The sequence below is a fragment of the Sorex fumeus genome, unplaced genomic scaffold (assembly GCF_029834395.1).
Source record: "Sorex fumeus unplaced genomic scaffold, SorFum_2.1 ptg000002l, whole genome shotgun sequence".
Taxonomy (NCBI): domain Eukaryota; kingdom Metazoa; phylum Chordata; class Mammalia; order Eulipotyphla; family Soricidae; genus Sorex; species Sorex fumeus.
In genome coordinates, this window is record NW_026606059.1 from 9,491,199 (window position 1) to 9,505,099 (window position 13,901).

Genomic DNA, 13,901 nt, shown 5'->3' on the forward strand with positions numbered 1-13,901 from the left:
TGTCTCTCCCTACCCCCCCCCCCCCGGTCCTGATGGGGGCGGGCTGGACAAGCGTTGGCCCCCGCCTACTCTCTAAGGAGCCGGGAGGTGCCTGGGGCTGAGATTGATCGGCTCTCTGCCAAATTCCCACCTCCCAAATCGACTCTCGGCTGAGCCCCCTCCCCCCAGCCCGTTTCTGGAGGCGGAGCAGGTGTGGAGTCACCTGTGGCTACCGATCACAAGTGGCCCTCCGCATCCAGCCTTCTGCCGTGTGCTGGCATCCTCTGTGGGCCGGCGGGGCACAGGGGGAGCCCGGGGACCCCCGGGGGAAGAGTCAGGGGCAAGCCGCGCCCTCCCCCCTCCGAGGGGGTTCTGGCCGGGCTTGTTTTGCAAATTGTGTGCAAGTGAGGAGGCCCAGGTCGGTGGGAAGGGTCTGACCCGCCTCGCTGACCTTGGCCAGACCTAAAGGTTCCAGGCTAGCCCCGGGCAGGCGATGCCACTTGCTGCCTCTGGGCATCCTTCTGCCCCCTGAGATGAAGGGCACATCTGGGGACTTGTAGGTGCCCGCAGGGGCTCCTCTTCCCCTGCTTTCCTGCCTTATTCTTGGAACTGAGCCTGCTCCCCCGGGGGTCTTTTTATTCCCCCCTTCTTGCCTCTCTCTCTCTCTTTCTCTCTCTCTCTCTCTCCACTCTCCTCTCCTCTCTCCTTCTCTCTCTCTCCTCTCTCTTGTCTCTCTCTTTCTCTCCTCCTCTCTCCCTCTCTCCTCCCTCCCTCTCTCCTCTCTCCTTTCCTCTCCCTCTCCTCTCCTTCTCTCTCTTATCTTTCTCTTTCTCTCTCTCTTCTCCTTTCCTCTCTCCTCTCTCTCTCCTCTCCTCTCTCTCTCTCCTCTCTCCTCTCCTCTCCTCTCTTCTCTCTCTCTCTCTCTCTCTCTCTCTCTCTCTCTCTCTCTCTCTCCTCTCTCTCTCTCCCACTTTTCCTCCCTCTCCCGCTCTGTCTCACACGCACCCTCTGTTTATTTTCCTGCCTCCATCTGGGCCTGCTGATATTGTAATCACCCTGATGCACGCGGGCTCCTCTGCTCTCCCTCCTGCGCGCCCACACTCACTCACACACAATGTGCCATCCTGACAAGCCTTTTACTTCTGATAAGCTCCGATGTGTGTTTAATGAATACAAAGCCGCGGTCTGGGTGCCGCCTGGGCTGCGGCCGCGTCTCCCGCGCGCCTTTGCCAGAAGGTAATCTCCGTGAACGGGAGGGAGGGAAGGAGGGAGGGAGAGAGAGAGGGAGGGAGGGAGGGAGGGAGGGAGAGAGGAGGGGAGGGGGGTGGGCGGGAGGGGTGGGGGTGGGGGGGGCGGGGGGCTGCTTTTCTCGCTCCCTCTCTCCCTTTCCAAACGATTCAGAAGTCGATAAGAGCCGGAGAAGTGAAGATGTAACATGTTATCTGTCGCTCCTCTTAGCTGTCGGAGACAATTTACATTTAAAGATTAGCCGAGGGAGAAAGAGAAATCTGCCTTTTGTTGTGCGGGGTGAGCTGGAGGCATCAGTCGGGCCTGGCCGCTATCTCCCATCACCTCTGCCATCCAGACAGGACTCACCGAGGTGAGATTACCCGAGGGCCTTATCTTTAATTGGGTTGAGTTTTGCCCGTCTTGAATAGGTTTTAAAGAGACTCGATAAGGGAGGGGTGGGGGGAACAATGGATTATTTATTGACTGGACGCCGAAGCCTTTAGATGTGGAGGGGCGAGAGAAAGCCGCTTAACAACTTGATTAGTTGGTTCTTGGTTTTTTATTTTAAAGGTGAGGCGGGTCTCCTTTCGGGCGTAGAGGAAGGGCCAAGAACTCAGGGGCAATGGGCAGGACTCAAGTCCTCCTCGGACCTCTTCACCCCTGCCTACTGCTTCTCTCCCTTCCTGGACTTCAGCCCTGTTGGTCACCGGCAGGCTGAGCAGAAAGGCTTGGGGGGGAGGGAATCGATCATTTGTGATTGGGTTCTGCAGGACTTGTTTGGGGAAAGTGAGCTGAGGCAGACGAGTCGACTTTTGATACGGCACCGGCGGATTTCATGGGGTGCTTTTCACCCAGCTTGGGAGAGGGCGGAACTCAGGTCTCTTAGGTAGCCCTGTAGTTTGGATTTCTACCATGTTCTTTTCCCCCGTGGAGTTGGTTTTTGAAAAGAGGGGCATGTTTTATTGATTCCTGAGTGTATGGATTCCTGTATTTAAAAAAAAAAATTTCAGTCTCATTTTGGAAGGTTCTTAAAATGGATAAAAGTAAGGGGGGAAGTGATTATTTTGCCTCCTACGCGTTATCAAAAGGGGTGTTTTCCTAGGTAAATACGATCCAGTAACTAAAAGCCTAATTAAAATTTGTTTAAAGCCAGGGTAGGGTGGGGGCTGCCTGTTTCCTGGCTGACAGCGCCAGATCGATGGGGTAAGACAATAGGGTCCCATTATTCCACTTCCATTGACTGCACATATTGACATTTCAGGTTTGCTGTTGCCTCAGTGAGCGTGATGAAACACTGAAATTCACAGACCAACTGGCCAGGGTGGCTCAGACAGGACTGTGTGTCCTTTCTGCCTTCAGCTCCCCTTATGAGCCAGGCAGAATGGGGATAGAGAGCCCGAATCCTCACAAGAGGCAGTGTTCCTGGGGGGCTTCCTGAGAAACACTTGCAGTTTCTCCCCCTCCAGAATTGGGACCTCTGGAGAAACACACACACACACACACACACACACACACACACACACACACACACATTAAAAATCTGAGAGGCACCTGAGCGCCTCCCCACCCCCACCCCGTCCCCAGCCAGGCTCTTTCTGAGGGAAAAATACCCATTTTCCAGATTCACTCTGAGCTTCCCTGGAGTTACTTACAGTGGATGGTTGGTCATCTCATTTAGATATTTACCGCTTCTGTTTGGGTGACATCTGTTCCTCTCTGGCCTGGGGAATGCATGCAGCCGCACACCTGCTCTGTGAGACTCTGTGAGAAGAATGTGCCCTGCACATCCAGGGCTGGCTTTGACTTCGTGCTTGGTTTTCTTTGGGTGGGTGCAGTATGAGAAGAGCATCACTGTATCCCGTGCCTCTGTGCACGCGTAGTCGGTAAGAGGAAAAATGACTGTATATTCTCAGCAGATGCCTAAAAGATACTAAGTGTTCATTATCTTCTCCATCGATCCTCTTGCACCGTTTGTAGAGTCTTTACATAATAAAACCAAGTAGTAGGCAGACACCACCAGTCAAGGAAACTGGAGAATCAGACCCCCAGAAGTGAATAATGGAATAAAGCAGAAGGGACTTAGCATATTTTTTTTAAAAAAAAGTTTAATGAAAATATAAAACTATTATGAATATGCCTTATACACAGCAGTGGTTGCTGTCAAATAGGCAGCCTGGAGAACAAAACTAGTCCTTTATACCATTTTCATGAAAATGTTAGGTTTCTATTTGATCAGCAGGTGCTGTTGAGATGAAAGCCATGTGTAAATTTTCAGAAGGCCAAAAGTGTCAATTCAGAAAAGGAAAGTGATAAGAGAAAATGCAGTCAGTTTTCCTGTTTTCAATTTGTGCAGGATTTGAAGAGCTGTTTTGTTAAACTGCTACATCTGCTCCAATATGAATATTGAACTACTTCCACTAAAAATAACAACCTATAATTTGGAAGCTACTGCAGCCTTTTGTTAATGTGAGTGGGTTATTTAAAAACAAAACAAAAAAAAAACCAAAAAAAAAAAAAGACAATTTTCTATTCTGACAGTCTCTTGCCTAATGTGAATTTTCATTTGTTGGCATTTTTTTTCCCCCTCAGCAGATAAATGGTATTATGCAATTAGGACTTCATCTTTTTTGAAAGAGGTTTCCATAGGTGAAAATCTTGGTAATAGAAAAAGGGTTCATACAAAACAAAATTTATTTTAAAACAACCTGTTTTAATATGGTTATTTAAAGTAAGATAGTTATTTCTTGCATTCTCTGGTACAATTTTCAACTTACTGCCGACTATTATAACAAAGTTAACACTATTTCATTGCATACTGAGCTTTCTGTGATTTATTTCACCTTTAATATACCTGCAAATGTAAGTTTAAACTAATCAGGGATATTTTACCTAACAGGGCTTTCAGAATAATTTTTTTCATGCTTAAATAAAATGATTAAATTATGCTTGAGTGCCTGCATACAAAAGCTTCCGTTTCTATAGTACTGCTAATCAAATAAGTTTTATGGACAGCGAAACCACTACAATAGAAAAAAAATTGGAGACATTTTCCTAGTGGCATTTCTAGGAAAGGCAGGTTCTTTTTAAATCACCCGGTATTAATTAGAAAGAAAACTGGAGCGCATCTTAAATGCTCGCAATAAAAATAATACTCCATCCGTCTAATGAGAAAATGCAAAACCGTGCTATCCATGTTAAAATGGACACAGAAAATGAAGGTGGAAGGAAGACTGATGAAACTTGGAGAAGGTTCAATGTTGACTGTCTTCAGTTGTGGTTGCTTTGACTTGTGACTGTAGTAATTTGTCTGGGGTGAGGCGTGATCACTACTCAGGATCAATTAGAGGCGATGGGGCTTGTGGTTTCACACTTGAATTGCCAGACAACCCCGGAATCTCTCTGGACTAGAGGGAGAGGAAGACAGAGACTGGGACAGGTGAACGTGTTCAGGACTAGCGAATGCATGGTTCCTTCTGAAACACCAGTTGGCAAAGCTGTCAAGAACAGACTTGGGTGTACTGAGCATCACTTTTATTTTGAAGCCAGATTTTGGCATGAGATGTGGTGAGTCTTTCAGAAGCCTGGGTAGCCATGTAGTATTTAATTCCTGCACTTGACCACTCGGATGAAACCAATGAGTGTAGCCCTCTTGAACGCCCCACCCCTGGCTGACTGTTGTGATTGTGATGACTCGGCTGATGTCACTCCTGAACCAGATGTTGATAAGGCTTCACATTAGTCAGGGTGTGTAGGGCAAATCAGTATTTGGGTGAACAGGACCTTCGGAATATAGATCTTGTGTAATGTGGATGACACAAATGTTAAGTTGTTCTGTGGTACAATTTTGGCACTTCTGAGAGTTTCAGGAGATAGGATGGAGGAGACTGAGTTTTTTAACTTTTGTTTTGGCTCTTTGGGTCACACCCGGCAATACTCAGGGGTTACTTCTGGCTCTGCACTCAGGAATTACTCCTGGCAGTGCTCAGGGGACCATATGGGATGCTGGGAATCAAACCCGGGTTGGCTGCGTGCAAGGCAAACACCCTCTCTGCTGTGCTATTGCTCTAGCCCCTAAACTGATTTTTTTTTTAATAAAAGTGGGATAAGCCACTTTTAAGTGTGCCCTGGCCTCATGGGCCGCCATCTAGTAGTTAGTCTTGGGAGAGAGGAACGGAATTGACAGATGCTAGAGACTTCTCTAGGAGCCTGGTATTAACCTTCACTGATTCAGGTAATGCATGAAGCCACTCTCACTGTCCTCACTGCACAGAGCTCACCACTGGCCTTCTCAGACTGGCCCTAGCAAGCTTTGCCCCCAGGTGAGAAAGTTTAAGTTTCTGCATATCCTCCAAGTTCATTACCAACTTTGTTCCTTAGCGCCTTATTCTCTGATCACGTGGCTTGCTATTCTTAGCTTTGCACTATGCACCCACCTTTGAAGTTAATTATGCCTTTGCCTCCCCCCCCCCCCCCCCCACCTAGGGGGCCTCTAAGTTGGCTGGTAGCTGACAGATGCTCTGTGGTACACCTGTTTGCCAGTCTGTGTTCCTCTAGACTCCTAATCCAGAGTGTTCCATGACTCATGCCTGTGCCCTCTTCGGGGCCCCAGCTTCCTACATTACACTGTGGCCACCAGGAAGGAAGTGGCCTGTTCCCTTGGTTGTTCTTGTCCAGCACCGCTGCCCAGCTCCCTGTCCCCAAGGGCGTCCCATCCTGCTGGTGTTGGATTAATCTAGATCTTGATCTCAGCATTCATCTCTTATCTGTCAGCTCAACTTCCTTGTCACTTCTTCAGTGGAGAGGGATTTTGTACTGTCTTGAATTTTTAATTCAGTGCTGTGGTATTAGCATCCCCTGGATTATAAAAAGAGGTGTCCCCATACCTGTGCCATTTTTCTCGATTTACAGGCCGATGGGGTTCCCGTTCTGGTTCAGTCCCTGACTTGCTGGGGGCTGTGGGGGCCTGTGGTGCATCCTGGACCTCAGGTGAAATCCTCAGGAGTCAAATGAAGGGGTCAGAATCCTGTGAATCAAGGATCATCAGACTTCCCAACTCTCACACCTTGCGTCTTCACATGATACTTATTGGAAGTGATTCCAGGGATTTCCCAGGGTTGGGAGAATGGGAAAACCTGGACTCAGCGGTAGGCAGTCCCCGCCTCCAGGTCGCTGAGGAATTGGATGTGTGGAGAACAGCCTCCTTCTCTGCAGGGCAAAGCATTGGCATTGGGGACCACGACCGTTTTCCTGTGGCCAGCCCGCACCTTGGCTGTTTGCAGGTGTGCTGGTGCTGCCCAGAGAAGTAAGAGAAAATAATTCGTTTTACTGACGGAAAAGCACCTTTTTTAGTTTTTGCTTGTGCCTGGTGCCCAGAGCGGGAGAGAGGACTGAGAGGCTCAGGGGTGGCAGCGATTGGCGTGGCCATTGAACAGTCTTGAGCCAGTCCAAAGGTTTGCCAGAAGTCACTTGGGAAATTTAGGAAATTGCCTCTTTAAGCCATCTTTGGAGAAGAGGTGATAACGTAAGTTTAAATGAATAGGGATATATTATCATTTGGCCAGGAGTCATCCCGAAGTTAAAAAAAGAAGCAGAAACTGTCCTGTCTGCATTGTCTGAAGAAGCAAGGCTGCTATTGCTCCTTAAAAAACTACTGGAAAAACCCAGTTATTACCAATAATGCTTTGGCTCAGTGCTTTTCATTTAGTTCAGGGGGAAAAAAAATTAAAAGCATTGTTAAAAGTCTGATCCTAATTTGTGAAATTGGTAGTATTGAAGCAGACTTGAGCTTCCTGGGACCATTAAGACTTTGGGAATAGGGTCCTACGATTCGGACTGGAGCTAGGTCAGGGCTGGCTGTCATCGGGGAGAGCAGTGGACACTGGCTCTTGACTGGGAGGCTCGCCATGACCCGGGAAGGAATGATGCTGTTGTTTGCTGTCTTCAGAAATGGAGGCCACTGGGATTCCTTTGGCTTCCCAGAATTAAAACGAGTTCCTGAGCATGGTGGGGTGTGTGTCTTCAGTGTGTGTCTGTCAGAGCTGGCTTGCTTGCATGGATGGTTGCATCCTGGAACAGAGCAGAGGAGGGATTGCTGTGAGACTTTGGTACTTTGTCTGGAGAAGTTCATGGGCTGGGTGTCCACTGGCCACGTGAGAGAGGAGATGGCCAGGTGTGGCTCTCTGAAAGTAGGGGCCGGCAGAGCAGACGAGCAGCTGGAGGTCGCTGGGAGTCGCTGCTGCCCGACCTCTGCTCAGCCCACCTGTGACAGTGGTACCCGCCGATGCAGCTGTGACGGGGTCATGGCACACAGCAGCAGGGCCGAGAGGGCACATCAGGACACACCCAGGTTGGCAGATGGATGATTAGAACCAGGAACGCCATCAGTCAGGTGGACGTTGTAAGTCTGGTGTAATTGGTGCTCCTTTTTTTTTCCTTTCTCTTTGGGTCATACCCGGTGATGGTCAGGAGTTCCTCCTGGCTATGCACTCAGGAATTACTCCTGGTGGTACTCAGGGGACCATATGGGATGCCGGGGATCAAACGCAGGTCGGCTGCGTGCAAGGCAAACGCCTTACCCGCTGTGCTATCGCTCCGGCCCCTGTAGTTCATGCTCTTAATGCAGCTTTAGGAGGTGGGCCCGGGGCTGCTCTGTGCTCACCTCAGGTTGGAGGAAGACGCGAGGCAGGTCATGAACGACTGCGAGTGTATTTTCTGAGTCTCTGCATATGTTATGTACACAGTGATGAGCAAACACAGCTGGGAAGAACAGCAGATGATACTGGGGCTGGGTGTTTATCAGACTGACAGAGTAATCCTTCTTTCCTGTGAAAGTGTTCTTTAAAGTGACTCTTAGGAGTCTGCAACTTTTATCATGTGTCAGACAAGTATTCTTGACTTCCCAACCTCTGTACCTACCTGTCACCCCTTTTCCTTCTCGTAGCTTAAATCGATTTATTCCGACGAGGCCCACATTTGACCTCTGATGAGAAACAAATGTGGAGAGCAGGCGCAGGGCCTTTAGTTGCCATGGGGAAAGGTAGGTCGTTGGAGCCCTAGATAAGGAGGACATATCGTCAGCCTCCTGACCTGTCCAAATCACGCTTGGCATTGGCGGGAGGGAGCAGGTAGGACATGGCAGAAGGGAATGAAAAAGCTATCAAACTTCATTTGATGACATTTCTAATGGACTATGTTTAGTGTGTGTCTGTGTGTTTGTGTGTGTATGTGTGTGGAGATGGGGAGTATGAGGAAGCTACACCCCAAGGTGCCAGGGGTTCCTTCTGGGTCTCTCTGGAGGTTACTCCTGGCAGTGCTTAGGGACCACATGGCACGTTGACCTCTGTCTCCTGCATACAGAGCGTGTGCTCAGTCCTTTGAGATTTCCCCCTGGGCCTTTCGCATTCTGTTTTTATTCTATTTTTAATTAATTAATTTTTTGATTTTTGGGCCACCCCCGACTGTGTTTACTCCTGCTGCTGCATTCAGGGATACTCCTGGCTCAGGGACCTTGTGGGGTGCCGGAGATTGAACCCGGCTCAGCTTCTTGCAAGGCAAACACCTTCTTCCCGCTGCACTCTTGCTCCGGCCTGTGTTTTAGGTATTCCTCATGGTGACAACTTTCAGAGTTTTGGAGGAAAATGAAACTTTTCCTCTTGATTGTAGATGGGATGCAATTGGGAAATGTTTAGTCCTGCTTGCAGATAAAGCTGTGTTTGTGGAGAGGCAGAGAGTGGCCTCTGTTTTCTGAATGACGAACCTGCCCAGGCCAGTTAAAGGAGCAGAACGGTGGGGCTGGATAGTTGGGACAGGGAGGTTTCAGAGTTGGAGTTTCAGTTGGCTTTAGGATTCTGCGATGCGAAGGTACTGTCTGGGCTTGTGCACAGTCGTAAGGTAGAAACGGCTGCGGGGTGCAACTGGATGCAAAAAGGTTTGAAGAAGTATTGGGGTCAGGTGGCAAGAGAATAAATAAAAGTGGACCTAGCAATAAAAAGACCAGAGGTAATTTCTGAGAAACTGGTGGAAGGATTATAAGTGTTCCAATAGGGTGGATCTTGATTTAAGATTGATCTTCGGTATAATACAAATGTTTTGAAAATTGACTTTTGGAACCCTCTCCCCAACCCCCCCCCCAGCCCCCAAGGTAGGGGAGGGGCATGGAGTGGGCCCTGGCTGGGTTCAGTTCCTTCCATTCATGCCCTTCCCTCTGCCAAACCAGAATAGTTACTGCTTCAGTATCAAATTGCCCTCTCTCTCTGCTCAGTTTTCGAGTTGGAGTTCTTGGGAACAGAGGATCCACTAGTAAAACAGGTCTGAGTAAAGACCAAAGTAAGAATCGAAAAGCTTGTGGCAGATAAGGGAGAAGTGTTTCCCAGGGGAGGGTCTGCCTGGTAGGGGTCAGGTGGATGCGTCTGGCCGGGGAGCTGGTTGGTGGCTGAGAGGCTGGTCATGGCAGTTCAGATTCAAGAGAATGTTGAGGACATGTGGACCAAGAAGGCAGGACCCAGGCAAGACGCATCACAGAGAAAACAGTTCCAACTTGGTTATCTGACTGGAGCTCGGGAGGGACTTGGTAGTGTCCATTAGGTGCCAGTGTCCTTGGCTCACCAGAACTTGGGAATGGCTGAGGCTGTGGGAGGGGGAGCTTTCCTGCCCCGCCCCTCGGAGACTGACCCAGGCTCATGTGACTCAGTGGCAGCTGCTCCAAAGAAGTGTCAGAGCTCATCTGTCTGCTCCTGCCCCAGCTTCCGGTCTAGTTACTTCAGGGCACTAATTCCCTGGGCGGCTGGAGTGAGTGTCTGTGGGAGGGTGATGGTGGCCAGGGAGATTTATTGCCACGAGCTCTGTTGACATGCAGGGATGGGCTCCAAACGTTCCGAGGGTCCTGCTTGGGGCAGGTATGGGGAGCCCCGTGGGAGGATTCAGAGAGACAGGGGTGTCGGACGGGGCTGCTCTCTCTCTCACTCAGGGGAGCCTACTGGATGCTTTGCAAACACCGCGTTTTGTGGGACAGTTTCTGCTGTCAACTTTAACATTTGGGAGAGCAGGGAGGGCAGAGGCAGAGGGACTCTGAGCATGCTGCCCCGTGTGTGTGTGTGTGTGTGTGTGTGTGTGTGTAGTTATTCCTTGGCGTCTGGAGCTCCATACTCCTTCATTCATTCCCTCAAGCACTGTCTGTAAATTGAATGCTTTTCACTCAGTGACACTTTTCAAATATATGTTAAGAGAACAAAAAGTTACTAAAGTATGACTAAGTTTGATAGCAATGTGTCTTTACAGTTCACCAGATAGTATTTTGCGTACGGTGTTCATTTTACTATTGTGTACAGGCCTGTTTTTTTTTTTTTTTTAAATCGAGGCTGCTTATTACTTGTAAAGGATGCCCTCTATACATCTTTTGTTTGTTTTTGTTTCTTGGACCACTCCTGGCGCTGCTCAGGGGTGACTTCTGGCTCTGCACTCAGGAATTTCTCCTGGTGATGTCCAGGGGACCCTGTGGGATGGCAGGGATTGAACCTGGGGCCTGCCAGTCTTCCTGGCTGTGCACTTTGCATCTTAATAGGACTCCCCAGGATCACCTTGCTTGCAATTCCATCTCAAGGAAGAAAAACAACCCATAATTTTGTGATGACTGACACGAACTAGACTTATTGTGGCAATCATTATTCACTATCTTAAACTATAGACTCATTCTGTGCATGTGAAACTCTTGTAGTATAATATAACACCCCAATAAAAAGTAAATCAATAAAAATGTTTGCTTTTAAGGGATTTTAAAAACAACCATAACAGCAACAATGAAATCTACCTATTTGAAGGTTGTGAGGGTGTGATGATCTAGGTGATATCTCAGATTGTCTCACTTTAGTCCAAAAAGTTGATAACCATTCTTTCCCCTTTTGGGAGTTCTTTACTTTTTTGTGTTTGGGGCCATACCCAGCTATGCTCAGGGGATACTCCTGGCTCCGTGCTCAAGAATGACTCCTGGAGATACTTGGTGGAACATATGTGGTGTTGGGTGTCAGACCCACGTGTGCCGCATGCAAGGCCAACTTCCAATACTACCTCCCTATCTCTCCAGCCTTTTTTTGAACAATAACTGTAAATTTGAAGTTTGGTTTTTATGTCAGTCTGTCAGAACTGGATTGTTTAGCAGTTGATCAATCGATGGGGGTGTTGAAATTTGTGTTAATTAAACCACACTCATGAGTGAGCCATGGGTGGTACACACCATTATTAGCATGTTAAGATACTTTCCTTCTTTTTTCTTTTTCTTTTTCTTCTTTTTTTTTTTTTTTGCTTTTTTTGGGTCACACCTGGCTATGCACAAGGGTTGCTCCTGGCTCTGCACTCAGGAATTACCCCTGGCAGTGCTCAGGGAACCATATGGGATGCTGGGAGTCGAACCCAGGTTGACTGGATTCTAGGCAAACGCCCTACCTGCTGTGCTATTGCTCCAGCCCCAAGATACTCTCCTTCTGCTGTAAATCATATTTGATGAATGTCACAGGTAGGTGCATTCCAGTCTGGAATGGCCTGAATCTGAAATTGGGTTGTATAATTTTGTTCCTTTTTTTGTTGTTGTTTGGCTTTGGGGGGTCATACTCCATGATGCTCAGGGGTTACTCTTGGCTCTGTACTCAGGAATTATTCCTGGTGGTGCTCAGGGGATCATATGGGATCCCAGGACCGAATCAACTACCTATAAGGCAAATGCCCTACCTGCTGTGCTATTGCTTCAGCTCCTGGGGTACATAATTTCTTTATGGGGTCCCTGTGCCTTCCTAAATAAAATTATTTTGCTTAAAAAAAATCACAGTCAAAAAAAGTTCAACATAAAAATGCAATCTAACTTTTTAAATAAGAATGATGCCTATTTGTGTTGATACGGAATCATACCTGAGATACTGTCCAATGGGGGAAGAAAAACAGGAACCAGGACAATGGATACAGCTGCACTCGCACATGGGCCTGAACTGCTCAGGGAAGGAGTCTGTGCAACACACGGGCACTTCACAGTGCCAGTTGCTTCAGGGGAACAAAGTAGGACCAGGTAGCAGTGGTTGGAAGGATGAAAACATTCCTCCCCTCCTCCCCCGGACTGGAGAGATAGCATAGCTTGCCTGCAGCAGCCTGACAGCATTTGGTCCCTGGCAAAATATTTGGTTCTTTGAGCCCCTCCAGAAATGATCCCTGAGCACAGACAAAGCAGGAGTAAGCCCAAAGAACCTCTGGATGTGGTACAGTTCCCCATCCCCACCTCACCTCTGCCCCATATATCTTTATCTATATCTATATCTATATCTATATCTATATCTATATCTATATCTATCATCTGTATCTATATCTATATATCTATATATATATGTTTCTGTCCTTTGATCTGAGCTTTTACAAGTTTTGTACCTGTTCCATTCACTGTAGAGACTATAGCAAGGCTGGGGGTGGGAGAGGCTCTGGGGGAAATGGATGATGCTGTTTTCCACTCTTCATCTTTCATGCTGCCGGGCAAAGACACAGAGAGTCATGCATGTAAGGCATGTGCTCTACGGGCTGGGTTCTGTACGAGGTGCCCCAGTGTTGTGCTGTGAGGACAGCCAGCTCTCAAGTGCTTTCTCACTTGTTGAATCTCCTGCTTCCTCTTTCCGCCTGGAGATAACGTTCATCGGGATGGTGGTGGTGTGATCTCAGAAGGTAGTACGGTCACGTGTGAAGTGTCACCGTCAGTCAAAGCTTCCTTGTTCTTAGCATCTGTCTCGGCCTTTCTAGAACTCTTTGCCACTCTTTCCCACAAGTCCCTGTGGGTCTCCTCTCAGTGTTGCTCTCTCATTCACCGCAAATACGTTCTTCAACAAATACTTAATGGAGGAGAATCTGGGCCTTCTGACTCAGCCTCCTTTAAGACCCATTTCTGCAGGAAGCCTGGGCCATACCCCACCCAGGGCCTCCCTTCAGTGCTAGGAAACTTCTGGAGGGCTGTCTCATGTGAGCTCTCCGCTGGTTTGTAAAGGTGTCATTCCTGGTGGAGTTTGGGGACCATATGGGATGCCAGGGATTGAATCCAGTTTTGTCTCATGCAAGGCAAATACCCTACCCATCGTTCTATCCAGCCCCTATATTGTCTTCATTTTATACTCACCCTGGAACCAGTTCACTGGGCAAATACTCCCTGAGGTTTCCTCATTTGTCTGATGTGTAAAGTAAAGGCCCTCCCGTTGATCGTCGATTTGCTCGAGTGGGCCCAGTAACGTCTCCATTGGAGACTTTGTTGTTACTGTGTCTGGCATATCGAATACTCTCGGTAGCTTGCCGGGCTCTCCGAGAGGGGCGGAGGAATCGAACTCGGGGCAGCCATGTTGGCTGCTTGTAAGGCGAACACCCTACCACTGTGTGGTGAGGTCTGAATTTAGATTCCCTCCCTCCCTCCCTCCCTCCCTCCCTCCTTCCCTCCTTCCTTCCTTTCTTTCCTCCCACCCACCCACCCTCCCTCCAGTACTCAGGGATCACTCCTGGCGTGCTCAGGGGACCATACATGGTGCCAGGCATTGAATCCAGATCACTGCCTGCAAGGCAAGCATCCTATCTGCTGTGCTATCATTTAGGCCCCTGAATTTACATTTCTTATCCCAAGCATCTCAGTTCCGGCTCATTCTTCTTCTCCTGTAAGTTTTCAAAGTCTACCAACTAGGAAATAG

The 13,901-nt window shown here is 48.4% G+C and overlaps 1 protein-coding gene across 1 annotated transcript in view; it reads left to right on the forward strand.

Moving 5' to 3' along the window:
• The first annotated feature begins 979 nt into the window (after positions 1-979).
• Positions 980-13,901, forward strand: part of RUNX1T1 (RUNX1 partner transcriptional co-repressor 1) — a 166,563-nt gene continuing 153,641 nt past the window's right edge. The window contains 4 exon segments of the mRNA XM_056130687.1: positions 980-1,189; positions 1,191-1,215; positions 1,438-1,525; positions 1,527-1,579. Coding sequence (XP_055986662.1) covers positions 1,094-1,189; positions 1,191-1,215; positions 1,438-1,525; positions 1,527-1,579 — 262 coding nt within the window. The 5' untranslated portion in view covers positions 980-1,093.